Raw genomic sequence first — 13964 nt, forward strand, 5'->3', positions numbered from 1 at the left:
GTTTGAAATCTAAAGTTATTTCCAATTTTTAAAGTTAGTTTTCACAAGAACTCCAAACTGTTGGTAAATTGCACCAGGTATTTTATTATGTAGTGCTACTACATAATGGTGTGCTTTTACAATATTCTTTGTTTCTTATGAAACCATAAAATTCAATATTACCTGGATGGTAAAAATGCAGGCTATCCTGATTGCACATCGTATGCCTTCCAGGCAAAGAGAGGCAACTTCTGTATCATCACAATCTTGTAAACCCACACTGAATGCAGCTAAGAATGGCGTCCATGCTAACTAGAATACAATATTCATGCAAACAACAGAACACATATTAAGATGCAGTACTGGTAAGTATGAACTGCATCATAAAACCAAATATAGAGACACAATTCATATGTTCATTTCTTTTAAATATTTATTAGGTCTATTTCTGTTTTCCTCCAAGAAACATGGTTACACTTGCCCTTTTATCCTCAGAACAATTCTGTGAGGTAGGCTGTCTAAAAGACAGCACTGATCCAAGGTTACCCAGTGAGCTTTGTAGCCAAGTGGGGATCTGAACCTTGGTATCCCCAGTTCTTGACCAACACTCTAATCACTACACAAATTGTAGTTTAACTTTAGGTGGTGAACATGGCTGTATTACTTTCTACAGAAGAGAAAAAAGAAGCCACAGTACATAAAATAATAGATGGTGGCTTTTACAACCATTTTATCACATACTTTACTACTGAAAGGTAAGCTCTTTCTAATTTAATCCTAGATCATCAAACTTTACTATACTGTTAAAACATTTAGGTTGGCCATATATGTGAAGGTAGTACAAGCTGTAATGCTGACAACATTAGAAAATAAAGACATCAGTTTTCAAAAATGTTTTAAAATATAAATATTTACCTACTCAAATGAAACATTTAGTGATAGTAAAAGAAAGAGATAATATTTAACAAGACGTACCTTAAACATGGGTCTTACATGCTCCAAGTGTGTTGCACTTGTGAAAGGAGCTTGAACATGACTCACAGCTTCCATCAGTGCTTTAGCTGTTTTAGCCATCTGCTCCATTTCTAAATTATAAAGCAGTCGTCTCTGCTTTTCACTAGCTACACCTGTAAGCAAGTTTTTCCTATTAATAATTCCCACCATCCATGTCTCAAAGAGAAGAAAAAACTATCTATTTTAATATATTGCATAATCATGTCCTGTATACAGGGATAATATATTGGGTAGAATCCAGTGGTGTCCCAGCTCTGGGGCTAATGACATTGTGCTAGTGTAAACCAATAATTGTACAACCTATCTAGAGCAACAGGAAAAACCACCACTTTTCTCTAGTGCGCTAGTTACTTTGGGCAGTATACAATGCTGCCCATCTGCATGCAGGGCCCACTGCCACTTTCATTCCACATGTGGTCAGCCCCGCTGATTCCATTGTGCAAGCGACACCCACTGCTTATGCAATAGAGGCTTAGCACTTCCAAGGGCAAGCCCCCAAATGAACAAAAACACCATTTCTGGATGAATGGCAGGTAGCAAAGCTCCCTTATATGAGTTCTGCTGGTCTGCCCTGTTTCAGAAACACACATTTCCATTTCCCCAGAAGCACTAAATGTGCCCATATGCAACCAGCCCTACTAATCTCCCGCAAGCAGTGGGCCCGGCTTGCAAAACACAATCGGTAGGACTGACTGCACATGTGTGGTCAATTGTTGGATTTTGCCCCTTGTGCAAGCACTGGCTTAGCGTTGCCCTATGCTAGTGCAACTTCATTGGCACTAGTGCTGGAATACCATTAGATAATATCTTCTGAAACTAATTATATTAAATGCTCTATATTTTGTTTTTCAGTTTTAACATATTCTTGAAACAAGTATTTGTGTTGCCAATAACAGAAAGAAGTTAGCTTTTAGGGATTTGTTGTCCAAATATTCATCATGGAAATAATTTATAGAGATTTGTCATCCATATTTCAGCCAAGCACGTAGATCTTTACTTAATGGAGCTTAAACACCCTTCTTAAAAAAACAAATACAGCTGAAAATAAACTAGCATTAAAGGATTAAGAAAATAATAATTTGCTACCCTGAATAACTGCCTATTCCTTTTAAATTATCAGCCCAACTTAGACTTCTTTGACATTCAAAAGAACTTGTAAAAAGAAGTGTCTCAGATTTCATGAATAGTATCAATCTAAGGAGAGGAGGAAAAGCCAAGTGGTTGAAACATGCCTTGGCAACTAGAGATTTAATGAAAAATAGTTTTAGCCCCAATAACATCATAGCTGCAATCCAAAAAGCAATACAATTTTTGCATTGGCTTCAATATGGAGTACATTTAGTAATAACTACATTGAATACATCTACTGCTACACAAATATAAAAGGTGAAACAAGTACATATTTTAGCTTTTCTTCTAAAATGAAATGTAGTGCTATTTTTGCTGTTGTAATTTCTTCATACCCACCTTTAGAGATATCTATATAAAGAGACAAATTACTGGAATGACCAGATGAATACGTATAATATAGCACTGGCAAATTACTGATACTTAAAAAATGATAATTGTAACAACTTTAGGCAGTTTTATTAATCTGTCACTATCACAAAAGAGAGAACCAGCAATTATCTTGTGAATCTGACTATGCTGTGGACACATACTTTGTTTACTTGTTTTTGTGGGTATCGTTAATTCTTTTGTTTCCTTCATTGATATCTTCTTCCCCGCTATTTCATTATAGATAGCAGATAGATATTCTTCAGGGAGATCCTTACTATCGTTGATACCTCTATTCATCTTAATATATTGCTCTTTTGTCATTTTATTCTTTACCTAGAAATTAGGAAAAACTTTTTAGTATTACCTACGGAAGCAAAATTAACGGCATTACACTAGGACTGCCTTCCCAAAGCTGGTACCCTCCTGATGCACTGGACTACAACTCCAAGCATCAGGTGCTGTAGTCCAACACATTTGGGGGGCACCAAGTTGGGGAAGTATGCAGTAGGATCTATGACTGCTAGTCAGAGTCTATTGAGAGGTCAATCACTGGTAGCTTCAAGATAAAGAAGGATACTAGCCAGTCTGTACAATCCCTCTCCTCCATTGTTCACCAGTTCTTGCCACCACAGCTTAACTTTCCTGTCAGCTTTCTACTACCATAAAGTTGACTACTCTGGTTTCTCTTCAGGTCATAAAGTCGTCTATAAAAATCAAAATTACAATGGTAGCACCCACATACTGTCATCACACGGTGCATTAGGCTAGCCTGCCATGCAGGATTCTACAAACCCAGCTCATCTATGATGTATCTGAGTAATATGCTACATTAGGGTTATCTAAGAACCAGTGTGTTTTATTATGCCGTCTCCCTTTCCAAAACCCTATAACACAATCATGTTCTGACACATCCTTTCTGTGATAAAATTTAACTCATCAGCAGACTTTATTTATTTGTTCAAGTGTTTATATCCCACCTTTCAGCCATCAAAAAAGCCCCAAAGGTAGCTTACAACATTAAAATGATACAATTCAAAAACTAAAAGACAAACAGGGAACATTAAAACAAAGCGGCACACACACCTCCAAAACAATTAGCAGGCAAGAATTTGAAGACATGGTGAAATAAGAAAGTTTAAACACCTAATTAGAAGTCGTCAATGAGAGAGCCAACTGGAATTCTCTTGGGCTAAAGTTCTAGAATTAGAGTGCTGCAACCAACTCTTAAGATACAGGAGGAAAAACTTCAAGTTCAGCAGAACTAGTTTCGCCACTCCATATTTTTAAATGTTCAGCTGTTGGACTGACCCCCATTTTAGATGAACAGGCTAAAAGTAAAGTCGAGGTAAAGTTGGCACTAGTGGCACTAGTTTGGAAAACCTCAGGGCATAATTTGGCAGATACCCTCACAAAAATTAATTATATGCCAGATGTTACAAAATATGGCTGATAATCTATCAAGAATAAGGGTAGGACTAGCTGTTATGTTGATATTAGGCCAGTGCTTTATGATCTGTCCTTATTTCCAGTCCAATTACGAGCCCAATTCAAAGTATTGGAATTAATCTTTAAGGCTAACTTGTATGAAGGAGTATCTCCTTTCATATATACCCAGATCATAAAGTCATTTTTGAACCCCTTCTCCAGGCACTCTTGCCAAGAAAGGTGATGCAGATAGCTACTAGAGAAAGGGTGTTTTCAGTGGTGGCTGTCTACATACAGAATGCCCTCTCTGGAGAGGCTTCCCTGGTACCTACTTTGTAATCTTCTTGGCACCAGGTAAGGCCTTTTTTATTTTCCCAGGATTTTAAGCATTCCAGTTGTTAAAATGATTTTGAGATCTTTGTACTGTTGCTGTCCTCTGCTGTTAGTTTTACTTTGGTTTTATTCTGCAACTGTTTAAATTGTGTTTTAGATTTTACAGTTTATTACATTGCTATATATTACAATGTTAACTTTTACTTTTCTGAACCGCCCAGATAAGTTTGACTAGTGGGTGATAAAGAAATGTAGAAAGAAAATAAAGAAATAATTAGTTCAGGTGCACCAATTCACCTTGGCACCTTATTAATTTTGCCTGTTATCTTTCAGCAAATCTAAAGCTGGCTTCTCAATTATCCACGTTCATGGTTTTCTCCCCACCCCACTCCCATTGTTGTCTTGGCTAATCTGCTTCAAATTTATGGATGCAATTGTGAAAATTCAAGGCATTAAAAAAACCTTTCAACACCTCGTAAGTCTGCAATTCCTGAGGGCAGATGACTTTGCTGTTGAAGATTAGTAGTAGTGGATGAAAATGGAGTAAAATGCCACAAGAATGGTAGTATGGATGTACTATTAGGCTTGGTTTGCATGTTAGCAACACAGTGTATGGGGTGAGTAAGGGTTGTTGTTGAATCACGGGTGGTTGTTGAATTGTGGATTAGCATTACATGCGGATCCTGCACTATGGTTTACCTATGGATTGTTAACCACAAACAACCCAGGAAGAGAGCTCATGGTTTGTGAACTCAATTCAACAACTACCCATACTCAATTCATATTCTGGGGTTTTATTACATGTGAACTAGGTCTATATGACTTGAACAGAAGGAAAAATTAAGCAATAAGTCAAAGATCGTGGAATGTGAAATTCTACACTGTGTGTTAAATTATTTTATTAAAATGGCATGAAAATTTAAGCCTCTCAAATTATAATGTCTAGCATTAAGAAGAGAATAACATACCTGTGGGCTATGGAGATCTGTTGTCAACATGATAATTGAATAAGCTAAGACATATGCAGTGTCTGCACTAGCAAAGAGAGTTTGCCTGAAACAAACAAGACAATATATAATCACTTTTCTCCATTATCTAGTTTCACAAATAGACAAAGGCAAGAAAAAGCTGCTCACCCTTGGTTACACTCTAAGTATCTAGCAGCAAATTTCTCCATTAATCTGTCAATTTTCTGAGCCTCTCCTGGCAGACGGAAGCCTTCTAAAAACATGCGTAGAGCTGAAACAAAATCCTTTGCTGAAAAGTCGTGTTGGTCCACATATGCATACATAACTTCCTTATTAAACTTATCATTGTCTCCTAGGAACTCTCCAACTTGAGTCTAAATTGAAAATAAGGACAGAAAAATCCATCAGTTCAACCCACATATAGGTATGCAAACAAAGAAAATAATCAAAATATTACTTTTAAATACTGAAAAATAGACATTGTAAACCTCTGAAACACATTGTGGCACTGGTTATCGATTGATACAATCCCCACTAAAGTATAAGAAGATTTATTAGAGCTGTTGAAATGCTTGACAGGGCAAGGAAATTGACTTTCACTTCATGAGGACAAGAAACTATAGTTAATTGCCAATATAGGGAGCAATCTTGTCCAGTTTACTGCACTCTCTTTTTTCCTCCATTGTGGGGACATTCCAATTCATGAAACGTTGCACATAATATCTGAAACAATTAGATCCTGCCACCGAATAAACCTACATCATTCTAGCTCCAAGCTCCCCTTCTCACCCATCTTTCTAGATAAGGTACCTCACCTCTAAACTTACTAAAACTTTTATTACCCAACCACCACCCCCAGAAAAAAATAAATAGTATTTGTCTTTTTCCTTTTCTTTTTTTTAAGAAAGGATCCTAGATCACTGCCCCAGAGAAATTGAATTCTGCATCCTACATAAATTATTCTCATTTTGCATTTTTAGTTACGATTCTTCTGGCCAAGGAGAGAAGAAGGAAAGGTGAGGAAGGCACTGGAGACCCTCTCCTTCATCATTTCCTAAGGCCTGCTCAGCTTCCTTCTCTTGCTTCTGAGACTCCAACAGATATTCTTCGCACATTTTAAAGCTTTCCTTTGCTGCTTTAAATGTTAGAAACTTCCTTTTTACGGAAAGGAAACTTTCAGATTCTCAGAATGCTGCTTTCCAAAGTCATTTCCATCCTTTTGCTTTTCAGTCACGTTGGGAGTTGGGGAGGATTTTACATTGCTGAAGCCAGTAAAAGCTCTACCACCAACTGTCTAGAAAGGGGAGGGGTTATAGTAGATAACACCAAGAGGCAATCTTCCTTTTATTTGCCCTGAAACCCTTGATCAGAAGGACTAAGGTGTGCATGCTGCAGATAGCCAGTGGAATTCTTCTTAGACAGCAGTCTTTTGCTCCATATGCCAAACGACTTTGGTGACTCAAGGTAGCCTCCAAAGTATTAGGAAATTTGGCATGCTCAATTTGTTTTGTCACAAGTCCCACCAGATATACAAGCCCTTGGGTGTGCCTAATGAACTCTCCGGATTATAGCCATAAGCACTTATTCCCATTACATAGCATGATCAGCACATAAAGTTAATAAGCAGTCTAGCTCGAACCACTGTAATCGTATTTATAAAGTAAATATTAAAACTACTGAAAATGAACAATAGTTTTCTTACAGAGTCTAATCTTTCTTCTTGATGCAAGAACTGGGCAATGTCTTCAGGAGTAGTACCAAGCATCCCTTGTTCTTGTAGGTACTGAATTCCTCTCTTTGGCTTCTTATTAAACCTGCATGTTAAATCTTACATTAATTAAGTACAGAAAATCACATGTACAATACATACACATCTGCATGTAGAGGGGAAATATGAACTTAGCACCATAATTTTTCCAAAAGCAGTTTTTTAAAAAACAAAATAGATTCGATAGGATCCTCTGGATTCAGCCTATCATTTGAAAAGCAAGAAACCTACCCCCAAGCAATAGTCTGGTAATAAAAGTTTCCATTTTCCTTACTGTTAAAATGTTTGAATGCATTTGTGGGGGGAAATCATGACAGGAAGTGGAAAAGGATTAATATACAGAGCTTCAAATACTATTTTGATGTCAGATCTCAATTTTTCTACCCAGAATGCCCTGTTGTTTCTTATGAAATTTTCAACACATACCTGAATAAAATCACAGTAGTGAGCCTTCCAATTTTCTTATTTAGTATACTATGCTGCTTCTCCTTGTATTTGTATGCATTGCAGAAACAGCTTCACTGGTGTTTCTATCTGTGATGAGGTGGCCGCAATGGGGAAGAGGAATCAATGGAAATTGCTTCCCCTCACTTCCTCTAGCAGAACTCTACTCATGGGAAGTCTGGATTGCTCCCATTTATAATTGGCCTGTAAGACTGCAGTTCTCGTTAGTATTGTGGAAGTGCAACTCCATTAATTATAGTGAAGTTTGCACTGCGACAAACTGCACTTTCAGCATTAGGTGCTATGGAACACTGCCAAGAAATTAAAAAAGTGGTAAATGAAAGAAGGTGGTAACTGAAGGAATGGATAAACAGAGGTCCCCTCTGCATTCTTGAATTCACCCTATGGGTAAAGCAAATACACTTACAAATCTATTCCTTGTTCTATTATTTCTTTTTGTTGCTTTAGGACCTCAAATTGCTCTGGATTGTCAGTACCAGACATCTGTGTGCTGTAGCTACCAATTCCAGATGAGGCTGTGGAGTCTAGGGAATTTAAACTTCCATATCTGTTAATTGTCTCGGGATGTTTGGTTTCAGTGCTGTCTTGCTCTGTGGGTTTCTCTTGTCCTGCACAAGGAATGCAAAGGAAAGTTACCTTTATATTCTTTAGGTTAGTATGCAAGTTACAATTCGAGACAATCTGGATCTGTGTAGAACATTGTATTACGGAATCTCTTGAAAACTCCAGATTCTATGAGTTGGATTCAGAAGTGCCCTTCTGAAACTGGAAGAGCTTTTCCCAACTTAGTGCGAGACTCTTGCATGAGAAAAGAGAATTGAATTCCGGCTTTGTACTTCTGTTAGCACAAGCCATTATGCGACCTCTCTCACACAAGGTTTTATACAATGACTTGGTTCCAAGTCCAAGTCAAGTTTATTGTAATTAGCAACCAGCCATTATATAGGGCTCAGCTACACCAAGCAGGATATTCCACTATGAAAGTGATATATAAAAAGCAGGAGCCACACTACTGCTTTATAGCAGTATTGAAGTGCACTGACAACTGTTGTGGCCCATTGACACATACCATATACAGCTTTCAAACCAGTATATCTTGCTTGGTGTGGCTCCTGCCTTTTCTATACCGCTTTCATAGTGGAATATCCTGCTTGGTGTAGATGAGCCCACAGTTTCAAAACAGAGCAGGGCCAGCACAAGAAATTTAGCAGTTCTAAAAATTTCATATCTATTAAAATCATTCAATAAAAAGCACAGCTTTTCAAGGAATGATCTTCCATTCATCTGAACTAGCAAAGGAAGGATATACATTTTCCTAATATCTGAGTAGACTTCACATTCTAAAATAAAGTGAGTGATGTTTTCTAAAATTAAAAGGTTGCAAAGACAACCTCTGGCTTCCTTGGGGATACCCTGGAGGTGCCCCGTACAGTTTGCCAAGGGAAGTACCTTTAGCCATGCCCAGGAAAAGGCTGTTCTCATCTTATTAGAGGGTAAATCAACCAGATATTTCATAAGGATACAGAAAGAAGGGTGCTAAATGCACATATAGCTTATTGGATGCGCAACTTGTGATTTCAGCCATTTGGGACTGTATTTCAATATCTTTAAGATGTTGCAACAGTGGTGACTTTGCTCCATCATAACCCAGTGACAATAAAAAGAGTGCATGTGACTTGGTTCACATGCAATAGCAGTAAATTGCAGGTTTATTAACTCATTATTTGCCATGGTGCATGCTGGCTGTGTTTTGTGGCCGTTTTGAATATTCAGCCGAGATTACTACATGATGTCCAAACTCGGACATTATAGGTTAATCATGGGTTAAACAACACACAGTTAACCTACAATTAGTAATTAGTATGATTTGCCAACATTATGTGCAAACAGCCCAAATGTCTTAAATCATGTACATTGATGGTGCTATATAAATAAATAATAATAATAATGTACTTAATTTAGATGTCTTAAATTAAGTCCATGTTGCTTGGAGTTTTCAACTAGGTTTCACAGAACAACACCCCTACCAGAATTTCTTCCATTGGTTATCTTTGGATCCAACCCTGTTATTTGCAGACTTTACACACACATGCCTAATTGAGGTAACCTTGTGGATCCAATAATTTACTTATGTCAGCAAAGTAAGGTGGCACTCTTAACAAACAGGAATATAAAGTACATCTTATTTCTGAACAACATATCATAAAGGAATACCAATATCAAAGCAACAGCTTACCTAGGGTTGTCTGAGAGTTGGGATTTACATATTGATCTTTACTCCATTCCACCATGCACTTCAATATAGATACTAAGCATTCGAGTCCCTTCTTTCTCAAACTTAACTCCTGCAAGAAGTTGTGTTTACAAAAAGATTTAGAGAAGTTGCAGTTTAACACTATACTGTTTTTACAACTGAAAACGTAAGAAGATATGCCATACTTCCTACCTGAATGTTCGTCATGCCAAGTTCCTGGCTGCCTCTTCCTTGAGCAATCTTGGACAGATCATTAACTAGTCTTTCAAATATGTTTGCAGCATTTAAATCACAATCATAGTTTACATAGATGTCCACTACACTCTGGGCGTCTGTAACCATAACAAAATTATACAATGAAGATCTTTTGTCATATGTATAGGCATAGCAACAAAAAAATTACATAAGAAAAATACTCAAACTAGCAAGATATGTGATCGTAAACCATTTTTACGCATATAGTATGCCCAATGGAGTAATACCTGCGCATATCCTTGTCAGTGTTTGTATAACCATCCATTTATGATCAAAGGAGCTAGTGGATGTTTCTAAGATATACAAAAATATCTCTTTGAAGAAAACCTAGGAAAAATGGTATAAACAGAGAAATTACTTGCATTTCAAAAAACCTGAACTTCATGAATGAACACTTTCACCCCTTATAAACCAACATTTGACTCACATAAAACTTTATACATATTTATAGAACACATATTTCTTTGGGGAAAATACTGTCTGGTAATTCATATTTTAATCTTGCAATATAAATTTACAACTTCCATAGGTTTATAGCCTGATGCCATGAAAATATCTGTTATTCTAGTCATCAGAATAACAGGCAGCCATGTGTTGTACAGTGACATTTTAATTCAAGGGAAATGATTCAGACAGAAGCTCATGATTATATATGACTATGAAGGTCACAGAGTTTAACTTTAACAGTAATTGTATTTATTCCAATTACTACTCTACCAACTCCATTAAATTGCATTTGGATGTCCTGCTAGGCAAAGTTGAAAGAAGTAAAATAATAACAACAACAAACTGGGAACTCTGGTTCTGTGTGCATGAGGGAGAAAAGGTGACAGAGGAGTGCATGGAGCTGATGCTCCTTCCCAAGTTAATACCCATTAAATGTAATGTCTGAACTGGTCCTTAAAGTGCTTTTTTCATTTGGGAAAAAAACACAGGGAAGGGTGAATTACTCAATTAAATAAAGAGGCCCTAGTTATCCCAAGCTCTGATGTCTGTGTCATTATTTCTGAGCTTCCTTCTCTGTCCGCAATGTTCTTTCGTCATCTGGCATAGCAAGCAATCTGGTTGAGACACTATGGCAGGAGTATTCTTTTTTGTTCAGGGATGCATTCCCTTGGTGGTACCAGTGATGGGCAGGGCTGAAACCAAGAGTGGGCAGGGCCGGCCTGTTGCCATGCAACGGACCCATAACTTCACACAGACCCGTAACTTGCATGTGTACACATGGAACAACTAGTGCAGATCTAAAGGGGCCTTTAACCAGAGGTGTGGTGCACACACAGCAGATTTATACACTATGCTCTCAACAAAGTTGGGAATAGCTACTTCTAAATGATGAAATTAGCTCACACATCTGTTAAAGTCCAAACCATAGACTCCCCCCCCCCCAGATGTTTGGGTGTTTATCAGAGCTAAGATAACAATGATTTTCCTTTCACAGATATTTACTTTCAAGCTGAGATTAGGGGTTGGAGCAGAATTTTTTCACCTATCCGACTGGGTAATTATCCTAAATAAGGCATTTAAAATATTGAAGTTTCCATACCTCAATTTGCATTTTCAAGTGAGTCTTAAAATTTGAAAGTAGAGTCAGGAATATAGAGAGAGAAAGTTCAAATACTTCTGGAACAGATGAGACTCCATTTTTAGACAGTGCAACACAAAGATACTGCTTAATAGCATTAATAAACATTTCATTTGTCCTGAAAACAGGCCCTGCATTCTGCAGAATGGACAGCAGCAACTGCAATGAAAGGATCTTCGATCGCAGTTCATGAGACCTAGGAGGAAATAATCACAGTTATTAGAACAGTTTGTGGTGGATTCTTCTCTTTTTAGGAAGCTGCTTATAATTTCTTTAAGCCACTGGGATACAATGGACAATAATAAATACAAAACTATAATAAATATTAAACCAACTAACAAATTATTGAGTTAAACAATAGACATTAGTTAAACTATGGACTGAACTGACTTTCCTGTGACAAGTTATTGTGTAGGACACTCTGCTTTTCATACATAACATATCAAACCAGGAATAGTAGTATAATCACTCTCATTGTTATAGACCGCATCTTGATGTTGTTGTTTTTGAGTAGTAACAATGCTCTAAATGCTAGCATGCCAGTTCCCAAAAAACTCAGTCAGCTCTCCTACTATCTTTTTTCCCCTTCTAGCTCCAAGGGGGTGGGTTCCAACCCGTTCTTTTGGATCCAATTCAGAACAATGATTTCTTACACCACCATTTTCCCTTTCATAAGTTTACACTGTTAATGTCATTTGTCCAATACACCTAACCCCCCTCTATTTTTGCCCAAATAATCTTCTAATATCCTTAAAATTAACAAGTATTTTCCAGTTATATCTATTTTGAGATAAGCGTGAAGACGCCCAGTTCCTATATTACTATATGGTAGTCCAGAGGGAAGATCTTTTTACTTGTCCCTAGTACAGGGACAATCTAGCCCCCACCCCCAAAGCCCAATTGACTTCAGAAATGGTTTCATGTGGGTGGAATGGTCTATCCAAATCTGAACTCTTCCAAATGGAATTATCCACAACCTAATTTTGTTGACTGATTATGTGGCACTAGGTTCCAGCTTTGTTGTTACAAGATTCATGACATTGGATATAAAATATTGAATTTCACAGGCAGTAGGGGGATTAGGGGAAGTGCTACTGTGCATTCAAAGTATTTCACCAATAATAATCTCAACTTACTTTGGGTCAGGTGGCCCATCCGACAGAGGCTTCATAGAGAGTTTACACAGTGACCTGAATACTAGGAAGGCATCCTTTTGTAAGATGTGGGAAAATTTAGCACCAGGGGTAGGTCCTGAAGAATTTCCAGATTCCTAAAGAAGTAAACATATTTTAATACTCCATTTAGCATTAGGAGGGGTGTACTGAATAATCTTCACCTTGTAGGAACAAGAATACAAAATAAATATCCCCTAGTAAGCAATGCAATATTTAATATCGTTTAAGGTTAGCTGTTATGATTAAGAATCACAAGCCTAATATTTTTGAAGGTAATTAGTTCAAAAAGTCAATCAGTACCACACTCTTCTATGTCTGTGATCATTCAGTTAGCAAATCAGGAAGCAATTTTGGGATTGTATGTTCCCCCACCTTGAAGCCTTTTCCCTCATGGAAAGGAATTTCTCCCTTCCCTTCTTAAACATGCTTGAGCATTTTGGTATTGTTACCATAGTTAAGGCTAACCAGCCTTTCCCTTATCCCAGGACCTGAAATCACTTCAAAATGAAGTTTCAAATCCCAAATTAAAGGAAACTATGATTAGCTTTAATTGTGGTTATTATGGGTTCTAACAGTTTACCCATGGTTTAGGAATAGAAACCAAACAATGCTTGGATATTGTCACTAATTACTGCTGTTGTAAATAGTCACCATGGTTGGTTGGTTTTTAATTTGGATATATTTAAGCTTTTATTGTTTTGTCACAGACTGCTTTTTACATTTCATGTCATTTTGACCTTTGACCTCACTTTTATATATAAAAAAATGTCTACAGCTGTGTGTGGAGGAGTGTGTGCATTTAATATAATTGGAAAAGATCTTGGAGATGCATGGGACTGATACATCTAATGAAGTGAACTCTAGCCCATAAAATCTTCTCCTATAGTAAGTCGATTAGTTTTTAAGGTGTCTCAAGACTCCGCTGGTTCTGTTGCAATAGACTTAGTTATCCCTTTGGAAGTTAAGGGACGTAAGAACATGTTCCCAGACATCCTCCTGATTTGCTAACAATGCTAGCATTACATAAATAAAATTACATCTGCAAGAGACAGATGTCCAAGAGACGTGACCCTGAATCTCAAACCACCTCTTATACAAATAATTTACTCAGAGGATAGAATCTTAGCCATAAACAGCATTAGAAGGCATATGAAAATATCTGCAGAATACCAAAAAATCTCAGAACGATAGTTTCAAACTATAATGCATTTTACAAATGTACCATATGTTATTGAAATGATTT

At 37.2% G+C, this 13964-nt stretch overlaps 1 protein-coding gene across 1 annotated transcript in view; it reads right to left on the minus strand.

Annotated features, from left to right (window-relative positions):
* ARFGEF1 (ADP ribosylation factor guanine nucleotide exchange factor 1) overlaps positions 1-13964 on the minus strand; it is a 74595-nt gene that overhangs the window by 21439 nt on the left and 39192 nt on the right. Inside the window, exons 9-20 of the mRNA XM_063130814.1 lie at positions 12683-12816; positions 11508-11742; positions 10189-10288; positions 9899-10038; positions 9689-9797; positions 7859-8060; positions 6922-7033; positions 5388-5593; positions 5220-5304; positions 2655-2826; positions 955-1106; positions 163-291 (exon numbers count right to left, since the gene is read on the minus strand). Of these exons, the coding sequence (XP_062986884.1) occupies positions 163-291; positions 955-1106; positions 2655-2826; positions 5220-5304; positions 5388-5593; positions 6922-7033; positions 7859-8060; positions 9689-9797; positions 9899-10038; positions 10189-10288; positions 11508-11742; positions 12683-12816 (1776 nt within the window). The remainder of the gene's footprint in view (positions 1-162; positions 292-954; positions 1107-2654; positions 2827-5219; positions 5305-5387; positions 5594-6921; positions 7034-7858; positions 8061-9688; positions 9798-9898; positions 10039-10188; positions 10289-11507; positions 11743-12682; positions 12817-13964) is intronic.

This window comes from Elgaria multicarinata, chromosome 7 (assembly GCF_023053635.1).
Source record: "Elgaria multicarinata webbii isolate HBS135686 ecotype San Diego chromosome 7, rElgMul1.1.pri, whole genome shotgun sequence".
NCBI lineage: Eukaryota > Metazoa > Chordata > Lepidosauria > Squamata > Anguidae > Elgaria > Elgaria multicarinata.